General features: G+C 48.4%; 1 protein-coding gene across 1 annotated transcript; it reads right to left on the bottom strand.

Annotated features, from left to right (window-relative positions):
* Positions 1 to 10,518: 10,518 nt before the first annotated feature.
* Rsad2 (radical S-adenosyl methionine domain containing 2) lies at positions 10,519 to 25,179 on the bottom strand. Its single transcript, XM_046441191.2, has 6 exons — positions 24,810 to 25,179; positions 23,060 to 23,221; positions 19,400 to 19,629; positions 17,199 to 17,348; positions 14,765 to 14,797; positions 10,519 to 13,180 (listed from the first exon to the last, which is right to left on the bottom strand). Exons 1-6 carry the CDS (start codon positions 25,153 to 25,155, stop codon positions 13,016 to 13,018), a joined length of 1,086 nt encoding a protein of 361 aa, XP_046297147.1. The 5' UTR covers positions 25,156 to 25,179; the 3' UTR covers positions 10,519 to 13,015.
* Positions 25,180 to 26,335: the final 1,156 nt, after the last annotated feature.

Below are 26,335 nucleotides of genomic sequence, written 5' to 3'. Positions count from 1 at the left end.
CCCGCCCTCCGCCCTGAGCGCAGCCCGCGCGGGGAGCGGCGGCCGCGGGGGCGCGAGCGCGCACACCGCGAGGGCGCGCGGAGACCGGCCCGGCCCCACCGCCAGCGCCCCCTGCCGTCCCGCCGCGCCCGCCGCCTCAGCGCCCGGCCAAACCGGGGCCCGGGCTCCCTGCCCCAGGCCCTGTGAGAGCGCCCAGGTCCCCCCAGGGCTGGTGGCCCCCTGGTTCTTGCTCAGGGGGAACCAATATCAGCAAAAAGGAAGGAAATGGGTGACCCCACCCTACCGCTCTTATCGAGGTGCTAGAGAGAGCCTCGAGCAGAGCAGCCAGGGCTCTAGAGGTGAATACTGCTGGCCAGGGGCCAGACAGATGAGAGCAAGGGCCTGCCTTAGCAGAGCCTCACCTGGATGGTCTGTCGTGGCAACAAGAATCGTGTTTTCACCCTACTACCTGGTCGTGTTCGGGAACGGAGAAGAGAGGGCAACCTGATGGCCAGCCAGGCTGTGACTATCTGGGATGCAGACAGAGTAGATTGTTTCTTAAGATTTCTGGGTCTTTAGGGTCTAAGATCTATCACTGAACGTGGAATTCCTAAATAGTCTTCCTACCACTCCCTCTCAAAGCTAAATGACTTCAGACATGCATGTAAGAAGCAAGCCTACAAAGGCGCATGAAACACAGGACACGCAGAATCTTCTCCAGGAGTCTAGAAAACACCTACTGCAGCATCGTCCTTCCTTGATGCCTCCACCCTGCCTGGTCTGAATTCAAGCTCCACCACCACTAGCCAGGTGACCTGAAGCAGGTTACTCAACTGCTTTGTGACTCCATTTTCTTATCTGGAAAGTGCAGGTGGCAATATTATGCATGTCCTAGAGTTCCTGGGAGGGATCAAATAAATCAAATAACATTTCTGGCAAATGGAGACTCCACAGTCCTTGATTTCTGTTCATCTCATTTCTCCCAAGATTTAAAACAGAAGGTTTTTAACCGTCTTGAAACTCTGCATAATTTGTCTTTCTCTGCTACATTCACATCTTTATCCCCACCCCACCCCCAAATCAGTCTCATCTGCATTGAGGAGTTTTCTGTTAAATAAGAACAAGCACTTGCCTTCTGATGTCTCCGTTTCAGTCAAATTCTTTGTAGAAATGTCATTATTTAAGAAAAGTGAACAATGTGAAGAATCCTGACAACAGCACTTTGTTACTCCAGCCTCTCTCCAGAAGATGAAAAGTTTTGGCTGATTGCCTGAGTTTGTGGGGGAATATATTCACACCTCCCATAGCCTGGCGGGGTCCTGGGGAGTCCTGGAATAAGGCCTACTTATAAATGAATGATTAGTGCACACGGGTGCATGCTAGTGCATAAAGAACGGAAGGTGCACAGGGCACTTACAGATCAAGCAGTCTCTGTTGAAGCACACAGAGGTATAGAAGTCAAGTTGGGGGGACTGCTGAGGGCCATATGGGGCTGGGTGCAAAACCAAACCCTCACCCGACTGTGCAGCTAAGACCAAGTGCTCATGGGTGGCGTGTACTTCACCACCTGTTCCATGTGCCCCTGCTAATGCCATTGCTGTTGGAGAGATTAGAAGGAAGCACATTGGCAGTGAGAACACAATTGGCAGCAGGCTGCAGAATGCACCTCTGGTACGAGTTTGTCTAGAAGTCTTCCAAGTTCACCATCACCCACTCTGTGCCTGGGTCTCTGAACACAGGTGTTAGTTTATTTCTATGTGGATTATGGCGTCTACCACCCTTTGTGTTTGGGGTATTTATGTTCTGAATCTTAGATCTTTAGAGTCTTAGCCAGGCATGGTGGTAAATACCTATATTCTCAGCAACTGGGGTAAGCAGAAGTATTGCATGTTCAAGGCCGGCCTCAGGAACTTATGGAGATTCTGTCTCATAATAATAAAAAAAATTAAAAAGAGTTGTGGATGTGGCTCAGTGTTTAAGTGCCCCTGGGTTCAATCTCCAGTGCAGAGAGAGAGAAAGAGAGAGAGAGAGTCTATAAGATAGTGATGCAGACATTTCATCCGTGGATTCTCCCACAGAGATTTGAGCATAGTAAGTGCTCAATGAACAGTGAGTAAAACTGTTTTTTTGGTGCCTCTGTGAAACTGTCCCAGTTTTTGTTAGCAACATGGCTCTAAGATCATGCCCACCACTCATGGCTGGTCTTCCACCCCTGCCCATGTCATGACTGACCCATCTCCCCAAGGGCAGTCATGTCTACTAGGTTTTAAAAGATGCCTATAGCAATTTAGATCACCAGTGCCCCCCAAGGCTCCTGTGCCGCAGGCCTGATGCCCAGCTGATGGTATATTGGGAAGGGGGGTGCTGGTTGGAAGTAGTAGGTCACTAGGCACGCGCCCTGGAAGGGAATACTGGGATCCAGGCTCTTCTTTCTCCTTCTTTGCTTCCTGACCAGCTTGAGATGAGCAGCTGTCCTCCACCACACACCTTTACCATGACACACTGCCTTTCCACAGACCTTAAAGCCTGGGCCATGCAATCACAGGTGGCTCTCTGAAATCATGAATCACAATAAAACCTTCCTCCTTGTTTCTCTCAGGTGTTTTGTGATGGCAACAGAAAGCTGACTGACACATTGCCCATTGTTAAGGGTCTGTGCCTGTCACAGCATGGCTCTGTCATCACAGACTGAACAAGTCTTGGTAGTGACCTCCTGTGGGCCTACTCTGTGCTTGAGGAAAACAACCCAGAGATAAATGGGTGGAAAAAATGGGAATCCATTTGGAAATTTTTTTTCTAGACACAAAATTGAGAGAAACTCAAGGAGCACATTCACGGCTTAAAATTTAAAAGTAAAAATAGACAATGGAATTGTGTAAATTTGTTATCACATTTTATAAGTAGAGAAAATTTATGTTCTTGTGATTTCTTTGAATTTTTAACTTAAATCCAATTTTCTGTTTCTAGAGAGTAGCCAGAAATAAATGTTAGAGCCCATGCCGATTCCCTCTCCTTAGAGACACACGGGAACCTGGGGAGATTTGTGGAGCTGGGAATGGGAAATGGGATGTACACTCTCGTCCTCCGCCCACCTGTGGCTCTGGTCTGCTCAGAAGCAGGTCACAGCTCCAGGTGAGTGGCACAGCCTCTCGGAGGCTTCTTGGGAAAGTTCCCTGTTCCTCATCACACTCCCGCCACTCCAAGGTGCCTTCTTTTTCTCAACTTTGACATTACTTCCAAAGAATCCCTTCAGTGGGTGTCCACCCTAGTATGACAAGTGTGGAGACACTGTCTTCAAGTGGCATCAAAAACACTTGAAGGAGAAAGTACAGGTGGAGAAGTGCCTTTATTCCTCCTGCTGTTCATTGACAACACAGGGATAGACTGAAATGACCCCCTAAAAATGTTACGTTTGATTTCTAACCCCTGGTAACTCAGAAAACAAACCCTTGTGAGATCAGGGTTGTTGCAGATGAGGTGACACCAGAGTATGGATTGCCCTAAGCCAGGAGGACAGGGGTCCTTATAAAAAGAGGAAATGAGGACACAGACACACCCACGGGGTAAGCAAGGAAAGGGGAACTCGGGCATGGGGTGAGGCTCCACAAGTCAAGACGTGCCCGGGAAGACCAGCAAACCACCAGAAGCAGGGGGTCCCTGGTGGGCTCAGGAGAGTCCACCTGCTGAACTTGAGCTCAGACTTCCAGGCCCTGTGATGGTTCACTGGGTGTCAGCCTGACTGGGCATGGGGTGCCCAGAGAGCTGGTAAAGCATTCTTCCTGGGTGCTCTCAGAGTGTTCCTGGAAGAGCAGCATTTGAACCCACGGACTGAGCAAGAAGCCTGCCTTCCCCAATGTGCACCACCCAATTCTTTGAGGGCCCAAAAGAACCTAACGGGAGGAAGGGCAGCTGGGCTCTTGCTTGAGCCTGGACATTCATCTCCCCTGCCCTCTGACCCCAGGGTTCCCGGTTCTTGGGCCTTCAGACTCCAGTTCCTACCCAGCGGGTCCTGCGCCATCCACCCCCCCATCCCGTCCTAGGTGCTCAGGCTTTGGCCTCAGACTGAACTTCACCACCAGCTTCCTAATGCTTCCTTCTTTAAGATGGTAGGTCAGGGACTCCTTGACCCCCAACGTCACGTGAGCTGAGATATACGGGTGGATAGGGAGGTGGAAAGACCCCTGTATCGACTCTGTCTCTCTGGAGAATCCTGGCTGACTTACTAATAGCCCTCCAAAACCCTGAGACAATAAATTTTTGTTGTTGAAGCCACTAACTGATCTAGCCAACTGAGGGCACCTAGGAGGTAACCACGTATGACCAAAGCATGGAGAATGAGGTTCTTGATCAAAACAGAAATGCCATTCAAAGGCGGTAAAGTAAGTGTTAGTAAATGAAAAGGCTGATTTGTCAGTAAAAACGAAGCCAGTTCTCCCTGGGGTTCTCCCAGGGAGAGCAGACGTGGTCTTCCGAGCTCACCCCCCGTGTTCACCTCCAGCAGGACAAGTTCAAAGGACCCAAATGAGTCTTGCCTGCGAAGGACATAAATGCCATAGATTCTGGTAGACATTTGGAACCAAAAACTGGCGGAGACAAGCTTCCCTGCTCTTGGCATTTCTCACGTGGAGCCTGAGGGCTTCCGAGTTCTGCTTCCAGCCGGTGGCTCCACTGCGTGTTCCTGAGGCTCCTGGCTGATTCATCGATCTTTTCACTTTTTATTACACCGCTTTTCTGTAGCAATCAATAGAATGTGGCCCTTGTGGCTTGACAATGTTTCTGAAGGCTTTCTCAATTCTGAAGGATGATTAAATGACATTCAACAGTAGGTGGACTCGGCCTTGGCAGATTGTCAATGCTCCCTAAATACCCATGCGCCTCTCCAGATTCCAACCCTGTTGCCATTAGACCAGAGCATGTGACTCCTGTTGTTCCCTGGACTGTGGATGGAGTTCACCTCTGGCTAAGGTCGTGAGTAGACCTTTGAGACCCTCTGACTTGTTGACCCCATCACAATGGCCTAGGAATCTGTACTGAGGTGGTGGCCCCACCAAATGAAATTGAGCTGCCCATAGTAGGACATTTCCCCCAGAAAATTACACCTGCATGTGACAAGCTATGGCAATCTGAGGGCTTGATACTGCAGCACAGTCCAGCCGAAACCAAGCAACGGGTTCATTGTGGACTGGTTTTGAGCAGCAGTAATTCATATGCACCTGTGTTTTACAGAGAAGCACAGCGCGCACGGCACTGGGTAAGTAGAGTAAGTCAGGCAGTCTGGGATGTCAAAGCACATGTGAGGCAGGGGACCTGGAAGGAATCCAGGCATCAGATAGACAAAAATAAGCCACACTGAGGAAACCAGGCCTGGTCCCTGACAGCTCAGGTGTCTGGAGGACCTTCCCGGGGGATGCCGCCACCTGTGATATTCCCCTAGGGGTTCCCAGAGGCACAGGGAAGACTACACTCATGCTTCACCACAGTGCCAGCTTGGGGTGAGCTGCACCTAGGTGCAGTGGAGGCTGCAGCACCTCCTGCTGAAGCCCCCATGCAAACCTGGGCACAGCCCACTCCAGGCGAGAGGTGTGGGATGCTGAAGGCTCCCTGCTGAGAATCATTCTCTGCCCGAGGCAGTCACTGCTTCCAGTGGCTGCTGCGTGAGGGTTAGATGCCGGGCTTGCCTCGCCTCGGGACAAGGCTGGGCCCTTCCAGCCCTGGAGGCAGTGTGCCCTGGTGCTCTCCAGCCGTCTGCTGCCTTCACTCTTCTGGAAGCACTATTCAGAGGGACAGCTTCTCCTTGTGGCCAACCCTGCCGCAGGCTGTCTCCCAGGAAACCAAGCTGAGATAACAAGACACGGAAGCGGGATCCACTCCAGTAAGATGCCAAAGGCGAACCATGAGACTTGCTCCCAGTGGCAGAACCGCGGCTTGCTCAGACCATCGGGTCTTCTACTGAGATAAGCAAGGCAGGAGGGCTGGGCCCGAAGCTGCAGGATTGACACAGCCTACCTAGGCAGAGTTCTGGGCACGTGGAAGCAAGGACCCGTGAGGGGCTGTGGAGACCCCTTCTGCACTGCAACATGCTCCCAAGGCTGTTAGAGATTGCTCGGCTTTATTGCCACTCCTTTCTAAGAAATATTTTGGTGTCTGTTCTTATTTAACTTTTATTCCATTGTGATTTTAAATGTTCCTCTAATCCGATTATTCAATCTCTCTCCACGCACAGCAGCTCCTGCACCACTACTGCGGGCAGCACAGCAGCAGTAACACAACGCAAGCCACGCAGCTTCCCCATCCGGTCAGCTGGGCAAACGTGTCCAATATTTCAAACTTTATTTTGGGACTGATACTCTGACATGGCCATGGCTCCTCTAAGTCATCCACTTCTCTGCCTCTCCTGTGTCTTATTGTAATGCCATGTCTGCCTTCTGCATTCAACATGAGCACAGCGTTGAGAACTCAACGTCCCCCCTCCTGCCCTCACTTTGCCCCCGTGTGGCGGTCCTCCTCACCCTTCACCATCTTCTCCTCCCACAGCACATACCTTGTGAACGCTGCACTCCTGCGTCTCCCATCTCCAGCACCCTAGTTTACCTATTAGTCTACAGGATCACCCTCCCCACTGAACTCTGGGCCCCTGAGCCAGTGAACAGGTGCTTAGTAAATGAGCAGGTTCAGCAAGTGGTCCTCTCGTGTTGCACATTCTTTAAGACGTTTTCCCCAGGCTTAAGGGTCCTCCAGTGGCTCACGTCAACTTGAGTCAGGACACTGAGCTGTGACACGAGGTTACACAGCTCACCCTTGTTGATCTCAGGTTATGAAGAACAAGGCTCACTTGGTGTCGTCTCACCAGTGGCTGCTGGTCACCAGGTAGGTGCAGGTGCTCTGCCACTTACAATAGCGCCAGGTCCCGATAGGCCCATCCCAGGCTGAGCGTAGCAGACATGGGAGAGGCACGCAGATGCATCACCTGGTGACACCACAGCTTGCCAGCACACTGAGCTGTCCACCGCGTCCCCTCAGGAACCTGGGTCTCAAGGGAGCTCCAGCATCAGGAGAGGATTGGACCACACACCCAGAGTCTGGAAAAGATGGAGGTTCACAATTCAAAGTGTGGCTTCTCTATCACTTTCAAATCACAATGAAGTAAAAACCTCTTGAGGTCCACCAGTTGCCCGTCAGGAGCACCAAGCTGCTGTGACTGCCTGCGAGGGTCCTGAGTCCTCACTCCATCTTTGTGCTACGCCCTCACTTTGCTGATGATGAAGTGAAGGCTGTGAAGGTGACGTCACTCCCTGAATCACACAGATAGAAAGGGACAGTCCTGAAGCCCTGTCCCCACCTTGTGCCCTCTGTGCCGCTCTGACCCTCTCACTCACTGTCTCCCTGCCTAACTCTTGTCCTAACATTTGCGGATTTCTTAAAGGTGAAAACCCTGACTCCTGGTCATGGGCATTTCCTGTGGTGTCCAGTCCAGGTTGGCTCGTGCCAAACTGTTTCTGAGTTGAACCTTTAAGCTCAAGGATTCAGCAGGTGTTGCCAAGAAGGTGAACCGGTAGGAAGTGGCTCAGACTTGCCTTCCTTCCCTCTGTCCCCGTGCCTGCCCTGTCCCTGGGAGGAAGTTTGGGCTGAGAATCCCTGCAGAAGCTTGATGGGAGTTGATGGGGGATGTTATGGGGAATCGGGGGTCGGAGGGGCTCACAAGTTCAGTTGTGATGAGGGACTTCAGGCTCCGTTGCAGTTGATGAGGGGACTAGTTAAAACACTGGAACCTTCCAGGAGCCACCAAGCCATTCTAGGCATTGTTATCTATCCAAATACCACTGACCCTATGCAGGTGGCCCTGTGCCGGCCATTAGTGCAGGGCTGCGGGGCACCCTGGGGCACACCACACCTCAACCTGCTTAATGCTGGGGGCCAAATCGTGCCCTCCACAACTGGCCTGTGAGACCTTTCCCCAGGGTGGCTGTATTGGAGTGGGGGTCCCTGGAGGAAAGGAAGGTCAAGTGAAGTCCTGAGGTAGCAGCCTCTCTGACAGGCTGTGGCCGTGGGAGTGCAGGAAGTGGAGGCCCCGAGGAGAGGCTCCTGATGGCCAGGAGGACCACACGTTGGGGGCGTCCACTGTTCCTGGGCCTCACACCTCCAGGTGCTCAGCCTGTGGCACTGTGTGGGGGTGGCATGAGCTCATCAGCACAGCCTGCACTGAATGCCTGGATCCGACAGGCTTCCTAGAAGACCCAGGAGGAGTCCATCCCAAGAACACACCCTAGGTGCTCTGACACCCAGCAGCAGCTGACTTGGGAAGATGATCGGCTCTGACAGAACTAAGAGGTCGGTCAGTTCAGAGTGTTGCTGGGGGAGTTCCAGGGACAAGTTGAGCTGGCCATGAATGAAAAAACAGCTTCTGGGCAGTTTCCCAGACCCTCCAGGAATGAGCTGCACAGAGAAGCTCTGTGTGCATACATATCTAAGGGTGTGTGCATGATATGTATGTGTGCGCGCGCGAGCGTGTGTGTGTGTGTGTGTGTGTGTGTGTGTGTGTACATATAGATACACATATGTGAATGTGTGTGTGCTTGCCAACTGTCTGTCTCTGGGACAAAATACATGAAGTCAGCAACGTAAAAGGACAGAGGGTTATTTCGGTTCATGGTTTCAGAGGTTCAACCCATGGTCCCTTGGCTAGGTTGCTTTGGGGGCTCTGGCGAGCCAACACATCATGATGGAGGAAAGACACCCACCTCTGGCAGCCAGGAATCAGAGGGAGAGGAAGGGGCCACGGCCCCATATCACCCAACCACCAGACTTCCTTGCACAAAGCCAATCCTCCTAACAGTTCCACCACCTCCCACAGCACCCTTGGCTGGTCGCCAGGGGTTCAGCATGAAGACTTTGGGGACACTCAGAACTCAAACCATGAGTTTTACACACAGACACACATATAGAAAAGTGAATTTGCAGAACAAGGGTGCATCCGCACTCCAACAAATATGTAAACAACTCAGAAAACAAATCCACCCTCTGCTTTCTAAATAACTGTGCTTTTAAAAATCCACCTATTAGTGTGAATTGTTAAGAACAGACTGTTCTCATTAAAGTATACCATGCTAATTGCCTTTAGAACCTTTATAAGATATTATGTGGAAATAAAATGATTGCATATGAACTCAGTTCTGTTAAATGATATGCATAACTGGAAGGGACTTGAGCTAAATTAGCAGCTACCACTGGGTGATGCAATTATAAGTGACTTCTATTTTCTTCATTTTGCTTTACACTGTTTTTCAAGTACTCCCCAAATGTGTAGATTTTACAGTTATTTTTAAAAAGGGTTAAGATCTTTCTGGTCTATGAAACTCATCTGAATGGCATCTGAGCCACACGCTGAACCTACACCAAGCACTATGAGGGTTTCTGTGTCATTAATCATGACCTGATGGGAGACATATTCATGAGCACTTGACGTGGCACTGTGCCCCGAAATGTGGCTGTCAAGGGCCTCACCACCATGATGAAAGACACATATTTCCCCCAGAGTCTCCTTGCCTGTCCTTGAGACCCTGGATCTGACCTGGAACACTGGGGAGGGTTGGCAGGTATTAAGGTGGGGACAGCAGAGGGCGGTGCTGCCCCTGAAGATGGGAGTGTTTATGACTGGAGTTCACATGCAGGGCTAGTTGGAGAATGGTGCAGGTCTCAGGAGGACCACATGCAAGTCGAGAGGGGCCAGGTGGACACTAGGGCCAATAAGCAGAGCCCCGGGCTGGAAGGAGGAGGCATAATCAACTCATGGGCTGGTGGCAGAGATGGCAAGGCCAGCAGGATTTTTCAAAGGAGCCATGGTCTGAGTGGACAGCTAGCAGGGTGCTGGGGACTAGCTCTGCATTGCCTCAGAATGCTGGTGATACCAGGCGCTGTCCCTCTGTGCTGGATTCGTCCCAAAGTTCAGGACTCTGCCTGGCTCCCTCTCCTCAGCCTGTTTCCCACCAGCTCTGAGGCTTCTGAGTCTTCAGGGAGACGCTCACTGCCACTTTGTGTGGACTGCTTACTGCAGAGGGGGGTCATGCTGTGGGGCTGGCCCCAGGCTTCTGAGTCGGTGCCTGGACACCTCACACGTCTGATGAGCAAGTCCTGCAAGGACGATGCTGGGACCAGGCCCCTGCCATCCTTCGGGGACCTGGTCTAGAGCAGCAGGGTTAGTTCACCCCAGCCCTCCGCCCCCCGGGGTCTTGCATCTGTGGTGAGGGCTGAGCTGCCCTGCCCCTGACCTCCTGCAGGAGTTGTCCCTCATGAGATGATCAGGTGTCGCAGGCTGGGTCCCCAGGGTGTTGGCTTTGATTTTAGACTGGAAAGTGTATTTTCTCCCGTGGTTCATCTCCATCCAGTCTTCTTTTACAGTGGGCTGTCTGAAGTGGACTTATTAATATTGATAATCTTGTTGATTAAATTTTAAAGCACACTGGCCGTTAGCAATTGCAGTCTGTGAAAGCACACACTTACTGTCAACACACAACAAAGAAAGACTTCATAACAGTCAGCGAGTGAGACAAAACTATTTTAATATATTGCTACATGTTACAAAACAGTCTCTGTCCAAACACAACTTACTTAATAGAATACTTTCAACAAAAGCATAACACACACAATACACTATTGCTTAAAGGGACCTTAATGCTACAGTGTTTGCTTATTTGGTTTTCTGTCTATGCAGCAATTGGACTCCAAAATCTGATAGAGATAAAATCGGGCCCATTTTTCAGATAATTCAGTGAAACGAGCTCAATCACCTTCAACTTGGGGAAAAAAAAAAGGATACTGCCCTATGATATATCATCTAATAATAGAGATGGTTAGTTCCAAGTGGACACTGAACTTAAGCAATAATTGAAAGCACCACAAAACATTTGTACTTACACTTGAAGTAAGATATATAACTAAACTATGCTTTATTGTCTCAATAAAAAGCAACATTTTCCACAAAACTAACACTCATATTTAAAACGGAAAAAAAGCAAAACACTGTGTAAAACACTATGTGAGTTTAAATATTATTGCAGTGTTAAAAATTCCCATTTCTTCCTTTTAAGAAAAAGGGACATTTAAATATTTTAAAAATCAATGCTTTACAAATCCTGACTAAATGAGAGGGTTAATAGCAGCTCAAACAGCTGGAAAATATACTTAAAATAGCTTATATCTCAAATGCACCTCTTGTTTTGCATCATATTTTCCTTAGAGGAAAGACAAGCAGTTTCCCTCAACTAGAAATAAATCTAATCCACTTCAGAAGATTTGGGCTTCAGTGAGACCTGCCTTCAGATCAGCTGGCTGAGCCCTGGCAGCACATCAGAGCATCTCAGGGCTTTCTCACACAGGGCCAAAGCACACTCATGCAAACGACAAATCCGTTTTATGTTCCAGCTGATTATTACATCATGGCAAGGGCTGCTTAGGTGCCATCAAAACCCCTGGGGAAAACGTTTCCTGATTAATTTTTTTTCTCTTGAAAAAGGACAAAAAGTAGAAAATACAAACAACTTATCTAATTTTGGATGGGACACACATATTTCAGTTGAATTATATGACTTAAAAACTAAAATAGGAATATATTTTAGAAAAAAAAAAATCACAAAACCAAACTTTTCAAAATCACCAAGCCCTGTAAAAGGCCCTGAGTTCCAGCCCCAGTGCTGCAAAAACAAAAACATACAATAAAAAATGGAAAGACATAAAACAAAAAAGAAAAAAATTTACCAAGTCCTGAAAATTGATTATGAACAGGAAATGTCTATGTTTCCTAATGAAATGAGACGCTAAAGTGCCCCCTAGTGAGGCCTTCTGGAATTGCAGTCTAATTGGCAAAAAATTTTTTTCTATGATTTTGCTTCCTTGAAACAATGATGGGAAATTATTCTATTCCAGGTAATGAGATACTATCTAAGTTACATAATGAAACCACATGATGTATTTATACAAGGAGAAAATGTTGATCAAGCGACATTATTTCCCATGCTTCCCTCTTAGAGCTAGAAAAGAAAGGAACAGTTTTCTCTCCTACTGGCCTAGACTGTATCCTGTTTCCACTGACTCAAAGTTAACGGAGAAATGCTATAAGGTGCTGTGGCTTCACTTGCATAAACTGCAGGTGCACTTGGCGGGTTTTTACCGAATAGCCCACACTGTCAATTTTCAGAGCTTTGAAGACAAACATCTGGTCAAATGAAAAGTCACGTTTTCACTTGACACGCCCATGCCCTGAAAAGTAGGTGGTCACAGCAATTGAAGTACCACTCTTGTTCCATATCAGGGAACGTGGAGTCTGCTGGTTGTGCCAAGGGTCTTTGAAGAAGAATCTGTGTAGCACAGACAGCACGGGCACCAGAAGTCCCTGCGCTCAAGGAGCAGGTGAGATAGATGAGTTTCCTTCATTGTTCTTTAAAATGTCTGTGGACCATTTCTATAATTCTAACTAAAATTTCCAAGATTTCAGTGATATAAAGACAGAAAATGAAGGAGCTTTACAATAAGCAGAAGTAACTGGAGGCAGTATTTGATAATATTTCTAAGGTGAAAAGTGACATTTCAATCAATATTTAGCAGGAAATAACTGATGATCAAATAAAAGAAAGACAAAAATGAAAACAGAAACGAAACTGGAAAAAAATAGCTTTGAAATAAAAACACAGCAGTCACGGGAAATTTTGCTGAAAATACCAAACCCATTGGAATTATGGATTGCCCCCCCCCCCCCAGGTATCCTTGTAGCTTATTTCTCACAAAGGCAACTTTGAACTGGATTATTGTGCTCTTGTTCACAGTCGGCTTAGACCCTTTTAAATAACAATACAGCACTAAGCCAACTAACTGAAGTGTGGACTTTAGTTACGCAGGTGATTTATATGTTCAGTGCCCACAGGCAATTCAATGTGATGCGCAGGTTTCTGGCCACTGAGACAGACCAGTGTGCAGGTCCTGCAGACCACAGCAGCCACACGTGGGGCTGGCCTCCAGTGGGTTGGCCCTTGCTCTGCTGACAGCGTCACCAGTCCAGTTTCAGGTCAGCCTTGCTCCAGACGTACTTTCCTCCTCGCTTCAGAAACATACGTTCATCAAACCCACTGAATTTTATAGCTTCTTCCACTCCAACGTCCAGGATAGACATGGAAGGATCCTTCCGGCCACTTCTGCAGTTTAGAAAGCGCATCTAGGAAATTCAAGAAAGAAATCAGTCTATTTCCATACAGTTTATGCTGTAAAACCCATTTTAAGGTATCAATGCAAAATATTTTTTTAATATTCCAATCATGTCAATAAATGATTACTGAGAACTGTGGCCAGAAACTGAGCTCCCTAAGCTTCCCCCCCACACACTCATGTAACTCAGGCACTGAGGAAGAGGTGAGGTCCGCTGAGAGCCTCAGGCGCAGGATGACAGCTCACTACCATGGCCCCCAGCAGAGGCGACATGCTGATCTGGAGAGACTTCTCCCCAGTGTCTGAAGGGAAAGATCCCGTGAAGGCTTGGGGGCTTGGGGAGCACTGTTGTGGGAAACTGTAGGTGATGGCATTGCTAGTGAGACAAGCACACAGCCATGTCACTCTGCGTCCCAAAAGAATTCTTTCAAGAGTGGGAGGAAGAGTGGTAAGAAAGCAGACGCTGAGGCAGGCAAAAGCACCAGAGCAGCAGAGCCACAGGGGCCGGCCTCGTTCTTTGCTTTCATCCTGTCTGTCTTATTTTAATTACTTCAGCCTCTTTTCCCTAATTCTTGTGCAAGAATGAGGTCTTTAGGTTTCGTGTGACCTACACTGAGAATTTCGTAGAGGATCGATTCATACATGTTGAATCAGAAAGTTGTCAAATTGGCAAAAGCAAATTTTGGATCAAGTACGTTTGATCCAGTTCTGTGGAGACCAGACAGGTTGTTGCAGAACGTTGGTCAAAGCCCCCGGGGCCCATCATGGCCACTTGCATTCCCCAAATAAATGGTTTCACTTTCCTCTTTACCTTGGACTTGTTAACTGAACATTTCCACTATTACTCTTTCCCTTATGTCCCACAAAGAAAGCTCATGTTGATAATAAGTGAAATTGCTATAAAGCAACACGGATGAACTTGAAACTAATGAAATATAAAAGTTATCTTAAATATCCCTCAAAGAAAATCCAATTTAAATATTGAACCCATGGTTCTTGTTTGAGCTCATTTCTTCTGAAAAACATATCTTTGAATGGAATTATTTGTCTTTTGTTAGACATATTGACAAAAGTTATAAATCTGGACCAAAAAATAAAAAAAGACAAAGGAAAAGAAAGTGGATTCTTTTCCACTTGTGAGAGGGTAGGTTTTCCCTTTCCTTAGGAAGATGATGAGGGAAGAGGATATGAGTGGTGCTCAGAAAGGAAAGGAAGGGCAAGGCCCCTCTGCCATTGCCAAGGTTAATCAGCAGGGAGTGAGCTGCCTATCAAAGGAGAATGCAGCCCAGGTCCTTTTCACGTGCTGGGGGTCCTTGTGAGGTCCACGGACACCAGGCCAGGCAGGAGCCACACCATATGGCAGCTAGTGCCAATCCAGGGACCTGGGCCCAAGCCAGTGCCTGCAGAGGTGCTGGGCGCATATGGCAAAGGGACCCCCAGCTGTATCATCTTAATGACCCTAACTGGCCCAAAACCTGTGACAGGCCATGAAGACGGACAAACGGGTCCTATATGATGGCATTCAGCTCAGAGCTGGACTTGCTGCTTAACTAGCTTTTCAGTGATAATTTCATAACTCAAGAGAAATACTCACATATTCATCCAGGATAAGGTAGGAGTCTTTCATCTGCAAAGAAGAAATTGCATACAAATTTAGTCCTAAGCATATTTTTCAGTGTGTATTTTCAACTGTCTATAATAAAATGTGCATTTGGGTTTTCTAATTCTGGGTTCAGTATTTCTTATCTCATTTGAGTGGCTTTTGGTGTGACCCTCATAAGGGGAGGAACTGTGTGTGTCCCTTCAGAGCCCAACAGGTTCAGCAGGCCTGGATGATCTGCATCAAACGGAAAGGTCAAGAGAAGGAGCCACACCACTCCACATTCCCTGACAGTGGCCCCCAGTGTTCCCTCGACTGTGGACCCTCTTTCTGATGTACCAAGCAGAGAGCACTCTTCAATGCTAGCCTGGGACTACAGGGTGGCTTCTCCCATTGATTCTGCCACGCTAAGCTGACTGACAGTAGTGGTGAATTGTGTGCGCAGAGGGATTCCTGAGCTAACAGCAGGTAGACAGACCTTCTGCCCTCACCAACGGGACACCTAAGGCGAATGTCCCAGCCGACTCACATGGGGGAAAGAAAACCTGGGTGGGGAGCCATTGGGGAGTTGAGATGCGCAGGTGGGTGAAGAGCTCTTCATACAAGGATGGAGACCGAGAACAGTGCCATCTTTCATTTTCTTCGCCCTCACACTATGTAATTAAGATGGAGGGGGAAGATCCCGTAAAAGAGACCCTGCGAGAGGGTTCCCTCCACTTCCTCACTGCTCCCTGAAGCCTGCCCTGCTCTCTCTCCATTTGGGGATTTTCTCACTCGTGCTTAGTTCAATATCACCTTTAAACTCCAGCCATCCATCAAGACCTCCAGAAGCCAAAGCATAAGGAATAAATTTCTGTCCGTGGAATTCCTAACATTATGCGAGCATCCGGGGGAGAGATTTTCTGTGTGTGTATTTTGGGGTGGCAGATGGGAGAACCTGTTTTAAAAATACTTCCTCAAATAACAAATCTTATCTTTTACAAATTGGAAGATCCAAAAAGTTATAAAATCAACCAAATTATTGGAATTTGCACTACTCTGGGGGATACGTATGGATATGTTTTTTTGCATATCAGCATTGAGTTTCAGATTGATTTTGCATGTTGGTTTTCAAATTTACTAATATCATGTGATGAGACCTTATCCTGGTAACATAACACTCTTAAATATGCTTTATTCAGTAGACATTTCACTATGCTAACGTACTAATGCACCTGTTCCTGCCCTACGGCGAAGCGAAGCTACCTTCAGTTTATTTCTATTGTTCTTAATGCTGCAGCAACAAACCTTTATGTAAATATTTCTTTGCATCTTTATATAAAGATTTCTTGTGTTTTGAAGTAGAATTTAAGAATCAATATATAAGAACACTTCAAAGATTATCATAATAAATTATCAGTTCATTGTCTAGGAAATCCTTAGAAATCCTAGGCATTGTCCTTCTACTAACCACATGAATCACCTCTTACTGCATCTTCGCATTTCATATTTAAATTTCCATTTTTTTGAATACTGATAATATCAGAGACTGTTAAAGTGTTCATTCACTCTTTGATTTTCCTTTGTAAATCGTCTGTTTGTGCCCATTACCTGATTAACTTTCTCTGTTAGCAGGTTCTTATTGATTTAAAGAACTTTTTATATAATACTTTATTTTATATAATTTGGTGTCATTACAAAAAAATGATGGTAGCATATTTTACTTTTAATTTTTATGATGTATGTAGCTTATAATTTTAACTTTAATGTACTCAAATTTGGCGTTCATAATTGCTTAAAAATGTTCATAACTTGCATTAATAAGGCATTTCCTCCACTGTGGCAGGAAGAACGGGAATCATTTTTCTTTAGATTTTGAGAGTGTATTCATCAGTGACTGCCTCTGGTAATTCCTGAAGTCCCAGCAGAGACATGCTTTGGCCAACCCTGCTTAGTCTATGAGTGGAATTTGTCCTTTTAGGATGCATTCAATTGTGCTTACACTAGACAACTAAAGAAGTGGCAAACCATTTCTTCTACATTCTACCCAACTTCTAAAGTTTTTCCTAGAAACGGTTCAAGTGAATCATGTGATGATGTTGATAGCAAGAGAATGGCATTCAAGAGCTCCCTCCTTCTTTCACAGAAGTAGAAATGCTAAGTTTATAGCAGCATGGGTTGAGATGGCACAGTGGTGATACATGAAGTCACATCACCTCTGGGTGGCACTCTGCCTTCCCGGAGGGAGACCCTGAAGCCCACTGAAAGCCCACAGTCAGCAGGTAGCCAGGGTGGACCTGTGCTTTTCTGGCTTGGGACTCACTCCTCCCTCTCTCTGTGCTGAATCCTCGGAAACCACAATCTGTCCACATGCAAGTCCTTGGCCAGGATTCCCTACTCTGGAATCAATCTGAAGGCAAGCAGGAAAGCCCAGTGAGCTGTATACAACCTTCTGGTTGGACTCGGGCACCAAGCAGGACACTCCTTTGTGACGCTCTAAGAATTCTTCAAACTCCTCGTCGCTAATGACGAATCTTTGTGCTTCTCTCAGGGCATCGTCTCCACAGTTCTCGCCCTCAATCAGGAGGCACTGGAACACCTGAAGGGAGGAGAGCCTGTGAGGCAAGGGCCGTCATCCCGCTGGTCCCAGCCCCACCCCTGTCCAAACTCCAGCTCCCAGGCCCGGCCCTCGGAGCTCAGCAGTCCTGGGGAGACCTCACGATGGGAAAGGAGAGCAGCCCTGGAATTCAGGAATATGATGTTAGAAACACAAACGTTCTTCAAATAGGAATTCCTCAAACTGCCTAGAGTGTGTTTGATCTAAGTTTATGATCCAATATTTTCAGACTACAAAATCATCAATGTTCTTTGAAGAAAACAGGGACTATTAAAAAGCATAAAAAAATAACAACTGTCATCTTCAAGAGAAAACTATTTTAAAAATATTGTTGTTTTGCTGATTTTTAATATATCCTAAGTACTTTTAAACCAGGTTTGCTTTTCACTTAATACATAAGGACAAATTTTTGAAGTCATTAATACAGTTTTTCATTCTTCTTTTAAGTAAATAAGTGTGTACATGACTGTGTGTGCATAGGTGTTTTTGTGAGTTTGTATGTGTGACCGTGTGTCCAAGTGTGTGTGTTAGTGTGTGTGCTGACTGTGTGAGTGTGCAAGTGTGTGTGAGTTGAGTGTGCACACTGCATTACCCCACCCTGAGCAGTCCTGTCATTTGAGCAGGGAGGTCCCAGGGAAGGCAAGCAACCAGGCAAGGTGTCCCAGGTGGCACAGGGTGACAGAGCTGAAGCAGAACCCGGGGCTAACAGGCATTTGTGGAACAGGTTTCTCTACATGGAATTAATCAATAGCATCTGAATTAATTTGAGGCTGTTTTAGTCAGTTAGGGCTAATATCATAAAGCTCTAAAGACGGCCTCTCGGGCTGGGGACATGGCTCAGTCGGTCGCGGGCTGGCCTAGCATGCGCAAGGCCCTGGGTTCAACCCCCAGAAGAAGATGGCCTCTCGCTCTGTGTCCTCCCTCTGGCACACGGTTGCTGAGGGCTGCCGCACCCATGGCCTCGTGGGAAGAGGGCACCCCAGGAAACCAGGGAGCAAAGGGACCAAGCAGGGGCGTCAGCTTCCATCTGCCAACAGCCTTTGAAGATCAGCCTCTCACTGAGCACAGTTTTCCGGAGGGGGGGGGGAAGCTCCGCCCTCTGAGAGTCAGGTCTTCAAGGGCAAGAAGTGCTCTTGTAGTGGTCAAAAGAGTGGAGTAAAAGTCTGGGAGATAAGAGGAGCCCAAGCAGTGGGGGAAGTCATATGAGAACAATGAGATGGCAGGAGAAGAGAGGAGGGACCGGGACAGAGGGACAGGACAGCCGGCTCCAGGAGGAGCTCTTAGCCTTGGAGGGCAGCCCCCCGGCTGCTGCCTCGGCCTCCCTCCTCCTCACAGTCCCCACTTGTCCTACCCACTGTCTTCCTTTAGCTTTCTCTCACTCCTTCTAGACTGAGGTGCATCAGCCTACTTACGTACTTCACCAAAAGTTCAAGTTCAATGTCGCTATTTACAATTTCTTAAATAGATTTTCTAAAAAAAGTATACTTAAAAAAAAAGCTTATACTTGCTTGTTTGCATACGGAAATGGATTAGGGGAAGATTAAAACTTGAATTTTTAAGTTTTAAGTTTTTAAGTAGCCAATTGCCAGTGTCTGCATGTTGCCAGGGCTCTCTGTGCTAAGCGGGCTTGCGCGTGTGAGCCGCAGGCTCTGAGGTGGGACTAGTCCCAAAGCACAAGTCTTGGGATAAAGGCCTGGTGTTGCTCCCAGGTGGGGAAGCCTTGACTTCTAATGCCTTCCGATAACTCAGTGCACACTCAGTGGCATCCGGCTCTGCGGAGAGCATTGCTCCCTGTCAGTCAACTCTGGGTTTTCCAGAGACACACCCCAGCACTGAGCATGACCTTCATCCTCATGGTATCTCAGGAGAACACCATTCCTGGGTTCAGAGGGAGCGTGAAGCACAGCAAGCCGTGGCTGGGAGTCTAAGGAGCCGGGCGAGACCGAGGACCGAGCTGGATGGCCTGGAGCTCTCCGGTGAGGCTCTTTCCAGCTTACGAGCCGAGCTCAGCCAGGAACAGCAGCAGCACTTACCTTCCAGCGAACAGGGTTCAGGGCTTTAATCTGCTCGTTCATGTCCTCGTCCACGTTGAACCGGTTGATGACCGAGTTGATCTTGAAAGCCACTCTGTAATCGTTGCACCACTTCCTCAGCTTTTGAAGATTCTCCACGTGGTTCTTCTTTCCTTGGCCACGGCCAATAAGGACGTTGACTTCCTCATCAAAGCTGTCACAGGAAATGGCGAGAATGTCCAAGTAGTCACCTGTGGTAAAATGGTCAGCTAAATTTTTCTGTCCAAGGAAAAGGCGTTCCGGGTCACATCAATCTCTTCATGAAACAACATATTTTGTTTGCACCTGGGTTCTAACTTTTTATGTGATACTTTCCTCATACCTATGAAACTCGCTGAGATGTGAACCATACTGGTACTTGTATAGAGCATTCATTAAAAAACCGCACATGTGCCTGGGTGCAGTGATGTACACCTATAATCCAAGCAACTTGGGGGGCCAAGGCAGGAGGATTACAAGTGCCAGGCCAGCCTCAGTAGCTTAGCAGGACACTTTTGCAAAATTGAAACAAGAAGGACTGGAGATATTGTGTCCCTGGGTTCAACCCCCGGTACCTCCCTACGCACAAAGTCTATACACATAATTAATGATGGATATACATATTTGATCATTCTAAAACCCTACTCCCCTACTTGCATGAGCTCCAATTAGTATGCTTAAGATTTTTCATTTATTTCTTTATAGAAATCATATAATTTATGAAGCAAGCAGATAGATATTTTGGACGCTTCCACACTTAGCTATGAGAATTATAGATTTGCTTTTCTTTTTCTACCACACAAATACAATTGCTTTGAATAAGAGGGAGCATGAAGCACAGCAGTTTTTTGGCCAAGTTCACCAGCTTCTTCCTGACGCATTTTGTACATTTGATTCACCATCTAAATATTCACAGCGACTCTGTGCGGTGTCAGGTACAACCACATTAGATGCTGAGCAAACCCAGATAAAGGGAGGCTGAAGTGAGGGTGTCGGGCCCCTCCCCGTCGAGCAGCTTATTGAGAGCTCATAGTGGGTCGTTCGGAACCCAGAACACGCTGAGTGTGATTCTGGCATTGAGCTCTCCTCCACTGGGTTCCATGACAGTCTTTTCTACCCTCTCGCTCTTCTGCCCCTGCCTCTGCCTGGGCTGCTCCTGCTCTTCTGGCCTGTGAAGGGCAGGCCTTCTCTGGGCCTGGGCTTCCTCACAGGGGGTTAGACCTGCACTTCCAAGTGACTTCCCAAAGGTGGCACCTTTTTCTTAAATTTGCCTTTGCTTTATGGGAACCAAATGTTCCGTTGCTCCTTCAACAGCAATTCTCTATATTACAAACAAAAAGGGTCATTTTAGCTCCTATTTTAAGGCTCATTTTGTGTTACCCAGAAGTAACAAGCAATTAGCACACGTACGAGCCAGAAACACTCTTTAACATGACTCTAAATGTCCCACAATTTGATCTTGAGTAAATTTGTAATGGGATATCATACTGGAACAAGGCAACTCACTGAGCATGTAGTCTCTAACCATCCAAAAAAAAAAAAAAATTGAAAACTAAACACACAAAGCCCTGTCGATTCTATGCAGGCAGCCTCTTCTGGTTGGCTCCCAAATGGGCTTCAGCTGTGCTCTGCCACCCTTCCAACTTCTGATGATTGCTGTGAAATGCCTCCCTCTAGTTCTCAGCTTCTCTGGTCATGTCTCTTGGGAAGAGGGATCTATCAGAGTGGATCTCTGCTCAGTCCTTGCATTTTTCTAAGAGAGTCAGAAGCTGTGATGGGGTCTTTCCTATGCCCTGCATGTGTGACTGCCACAACATGCACATGTCACCAGTGGATGGTGCAAGAGCCGGAGGCCCAGAGCCTGCTGCAGCCATCTGTCAAGACTCCTCAGGACTGTTGAGCAAGATCCAGGGTCTATCTGAGTGCAGGGTTAGGTCTCATAGCGGTATGTTCCCGAGTGACCTGCCCTGTGTGGAAGTCTTGGATCCTAAGGTTCCAATGAGATTTTCTGCATAGAGAATGTCCACACAAGTCTCTGCGCTTCACTGATGGACAGAAAGGACAGCCTCTGTGAGGTCAGATGGGGGTGGACTCAGAACAGTATGTTGGGTGTCTCTGGACTCAACGACACTCACTTTTACACTACCCTTTTACTCTATACCTTTGCTCTCATAAGCCCTGGCTTATGAGTCCTTCCAGAAGACGGACAGACTTGGAGAGGTGGGGACCTGTGGCATAGCCCCCTCGTCCACTCAGCACACAGGCCCATCCCTGGACCTTTAGATCAGAGGTGGACAATTGGAGGGGCCTGAGAGGGACACAGACACATTTTGTTGGTTCCTTGAGCATCTAAAAATATTTCAAATTATTAACTGGCAGATGGAACACAGAGTGCAGATTTTTATTTATGTTTAATAATATAAGCATCTGGCAAGATTTCATATGGTACAAAAAAAGTCAATGAAAGTTTATAATTGGAGGTCCTTGGCCTCTAAGAAGAGAGCCAGTGCTGCCCAGTCCCCGGTCCTCACCCCTTCCTACTGCGACCTTGCAGGAGATGCTGGGTTCTCCCGTAAACTTCCAAGTGCCTGAGTTCCCATCCCCTTTCCCAGACCCACACCCCAGGATTTGTCGCTGAGAGGCAGGAGTCCTTCTGCCCCTGCAACACTCTCCACAGGGATGGGCAGGTCCAGCCACCCTGGAGGGACAGAGCTGCCCAGGCACACACCAAGAGAAACCCTGTCAACTGGTCTCCAGTCACTGCCTCCTGGACACCTTCCCTGTCTCTCTGGGTCTGTCTGGCTCCCACAGCGCCCTTGCCTTTGTTCCTCCAAACCCACTTCCCCCTGGTGTCACTGCTTTCAGACATTGCCTCGACTCCTCCTTGACTTCCCTCCCCTGAAACTCTGACTCCTCTCAGATGGACCGCACCCGCCCTCACAGCCTTCTCCCCGCATCTTGGGATGGAAATTCAACTGGAGATTTCGGGCCAGTACTCCAACAGATGGAAAATGCCAGTTTCCTTCGAATGATTTTAAAGCTCAAATGGCTCAGGAGAGAGAGCGGGGGGCGGGGGAGAGGAGAGAGACTGTAAGAATTGTCTCCAAAAATCCCAGTGCTGCCTCAGTGCCAGGCAGTGCTCCATGAACATTATCCATGGGCAAGACTTAATGACAGCCTTCTCTGCCATGTTAGGACCTGGTGGTTCTTCATCCTGGCTATGCAGAGGAAGTTCTGACAGCACCAGAAATCAGCCAGTCCACACACGGTGTCTGATGTCATTAGTTCTGGGTGCAGTCCAGTTCCAGCAGAGAGAGTTTACTGCACAGCTGTATGCTAATTTTCCTCAGTGAGTGGCTAAGTGTGGGTCATAGGTCTGGATACTTGCTAAGTTTGGAAGGTACAGAAGAGTCAGGCTTCCTAACACGCTTAGTTCTCTGACTGGCCACCCTTGTTTACTGAGAGCCCTGCAGAACCAAGACGCCCATCACACCCAGCTGGAAGGGAGATGAGAATAAGCAAGATTTGTTTTTCTTTCCTTCCACTTCCCCTGAAGGCCTGGCCTGAGGCCCAGGATGGGAGGAAACACAGGAACCAACGATATCAGCAGAGACTCCCGAAGTGGCCTCCAGGAGCGCTTACCGTAGTCCCTGAACCACTTCTCCCGGATCAGGCTGCCGTTGCTCACGATGCTCACACTGGGCAGGAGGAGCTCCTGCTTGCAGAATTTCACCAGCTGGCCCAGGTACTCGCCCCGGTCCTGAAGAAAGGGCTCTCCACCCGAGAAGTTTATCTTCTCCATCCCTGCCAAAGGCAGAATGTGAGGTGTTCCACTTCACCAAATCCCACTTTAATTTTTGTTTTATTTTGTGTCTTGTGCTGCTGAGCATCTAACCCAGGGCCTCATGCAGTGTGGGGAGCACCTGAATACTGAGCTACACCCCCAACCCCATCCACTTTTGTTTTAGTGCAAAGGTCATATTTTCTCCATGTTAAAAAAAATAAAGAAATGAAAATTTCTCATTATCCTCTCCTTTCCTAATTTGTGTTCCTAACACCAACCCCACCTCATCAGAATAACCATGTATTTAATTCAGGGTATAATCAGGGGGAAGAAAATCACTCGAAGATTTTGTTTTTGCTTTGTTTTTCCCTCCTTTAAGCAGATGCCCTTGGATGTTGGGAGTTCTTTACATAGAGGAGCTGACTTGGTTAGAAGCCAATGGGTGCAATGGCGCAACCTGGAGTCTGCAAAGCAGAAACCACCTCCTGAGACATGGGTAGAGCAGGCTGGGAAACAGCTCAACATGCCCCTGACATCCAGGCTCAGAAACTGGTTGTAGTAAGACCTATGAGAGGGCTAGCTGAGGAGGGAAGGTAAAATATTATATTTTAGTAAGATGTCTACTTCCAGGGAGAGCAGAGTCAATGACAAGAATCCTGCTGAGGAATGACAAGAACTTGAGCTAGGTCACTCTGAGAAGGACAAGGTGATGGGTCTTTACTTGCAAGATCAGCTGCAGATAACCAGCCGACAAGGTGGAGCAAAGCAGGTCAGGGCCTGTCAAGTGCCGGTCATATGATCTCGTCCCCATAAAGCACAGAATCAGCAGCACCAACCAGGGACACCCCCTGTGGGGAGCGTGCTGGCCGTGGCCATTCTGCACCTAGGGTTCTGCTTTGCGAATCCACCTGCTGTGCACTTAGGCTGTGTGTGACTTGGGGCTTGTCTGCAAACATTCCATTAGAATGTTCGAAAGAAGACTTTGCAAAGTAGCCAGCGCAGGGGGCGTTCTAGGAAGGACAGGAGGGAGAAGAGCAGGCTTGGATTGGGAGACGTGGCCCTCGGACTCCACTGCTGAGGCTGCTCTGAGGTGCTGGAACCATATAAAGGTGTGGATGTCCAGTAAGCAGCGCTCAAGAGCAAGGCCTCCGACATGTGCTGGAAATAATTGTTATAAGTTTCCTATTAAGAGCACATACATGATCCCAGATAGAAGGCTCAGATGTTGCTGTTCTAACATCCCATATTTCGTGTTTGTTTTCAACTTTCCTCATTAAATGTTTCTGGGAAAAAATGAATTCCTTAGTGCCTTGGACAAACTCTGACAGTAGCATCACCCTCCCGACCTCCGTCTAAATGCTGGGGGAAAGGGGCCTGCCGTTGGCACAGACCTCGGCTGACAGGAGGGGTGGGTGTGCCCACCAACCACCTGGCCAGGACACCTCGGGGCTCAGGAAGACCAGGCATCTGCCCGCATTCCGGCCCTTGCACCTGGGACGGCGTGTCTGTGGTGGCTGGGAGCCCTCTCGCCAGGGTGGCTGCCCCCGGCCGGATTGGCCCCCTGGGGTGGATGGAGCATCTTGACTGCTTTCTGGGCCTGGGACTCACCGGCTTCCTTGAGCAGGAGCAGCCCCCTCTTGGCCTCCTCCAGGGGCAGCACGAAGGACGTCTTGGCCGTGTGGAAGCAGAAGCCACATCTGTAGTTGCACTGGCGCGTGAAGTGGTAGTTGACGCTCGTGGGGGTGATGGGCAGGTCGCCGTCCGCCTCTTCCTCCTGGCTCCCCTCAGCTCTCTCTCCGACCCGCTGCTGTCCCTTCCCTGTACCTGGCCACCAGAAGGCTGCCCTCAGCCAGTACAGCAGTGGGGCCAGGCCCCTCCAGAGCGAGCGGAGCAGGGGCTGCCTGAAGGCGCCGAGCAGGCGCGCAGCCAGAGCCGAGGGCAGCAGCATCCTCATGGTGGCCACGGAGTGTGGGAGGCCACGGCTCAGTTATATGAAGGTGGAAAGGGCCCGCCTCTGAGCACCCTGTCACAGCAGAGGGACACGCCCCCTCTGACTAACTCCCAGCTGAGTTAGTTTCGATTTTCCTCTTCATGAAAAGGAAAGTTGGAACCGGGCCAAGACCCAGGCTCCGGTCAGCAGGCTGCCTTCCTACCCCGCCCTGTGCTCAGCACCTGAGCAGGTGCTTCAGAGACGTGGTGCCCATCAGTCGTGTCTCTGTGCCCCCAAGACACACAGCTACCTCTGTATGCTGGGCTGCTCCCACTCAGGCCAAGCAGCCTTAACCTAAAGGGAGGGGACTGGAAATGCTCCAGATTGGGGACTTGTTTGAATTGGGGAGTATTTGCATATACCACAGTGAGATATTTTGAGGATGGGACCCAAGTCTCCTTATGAAATTCATCCATGTTTCTATGCACCTTGCACACATCCCCAGAGGGGGGCTTACACAACATTTAAATAGCTTTGTGCTAGAAATACATCTTCAGGAGGCAAACTCTCCACTTGTGGTGTCTTGTCAGTGCGGGGTTTCCAGTTAAGTGCATTTTGGATTTGGATTTTCAGATGCTTAGACAGTATAACTGTGTGACGATGAGAGCCTTCAGAGGTAGGTGGTCAGGGTGAGTATGTCATGATAGTCAAAGAGAACTACCTTAAGACCCCCTGCTGAGCATTTCTCCAAAGGAACAGAAATTAGGGCATGGAAGAGACATCTTCACATCCATGCTCACTGTAGCATTGTCTGTGACAGCCAAGATCTGGAGGCAAATGAAGGGTCCATCTGCAGATGGATGGGTGGGGACACGGAGTACCCCCACACAATGGAATCCTACGACTCTGCCTTCAAAAAGAAGAAAAACCTGTCAAGTCTAATTGCATGGATGAACCTGGAGGACATGGCGTTAAGTGAAATAAGCCAGCAAACACAGACACATGCTGCATGAGCTCTCTGATGTGGGGAATGTAAGTGTTTACACTCCCAGAAGCAGACAGTAGAAGGGTGGTTCCCAGGGACAGAGGAGTAGAGGCAATGAGAAGATGAATGTCAGAGGCCACAAGACGCTAGTTAGAGAGGAGGAGGGAGTTCCACAGATCCAGTGCACAGCAGGAGGACCCAGCTCATGGCCATGTGTCA

Source organism: Marmota monax, unplaced genomic scaffold (assembly GCF_021218885.2).
Source record: "Marmota monax isolate L192 unplaced genomic scaffold, Marmota_monax_Labrador192_F-V1.1 WCK01_AAM20220418_F8-fsc00010, whole genome shotgun sequence".
Taxonomy (NCBI): Eukaryota; Metazoa; Chordata; class Mammalia; order Rodentia; family Sciuridae; genus Marmota; species Marmota monax.
This window is presented reverse-complemented; position numbering and strand designations above follow the sequence as displayed.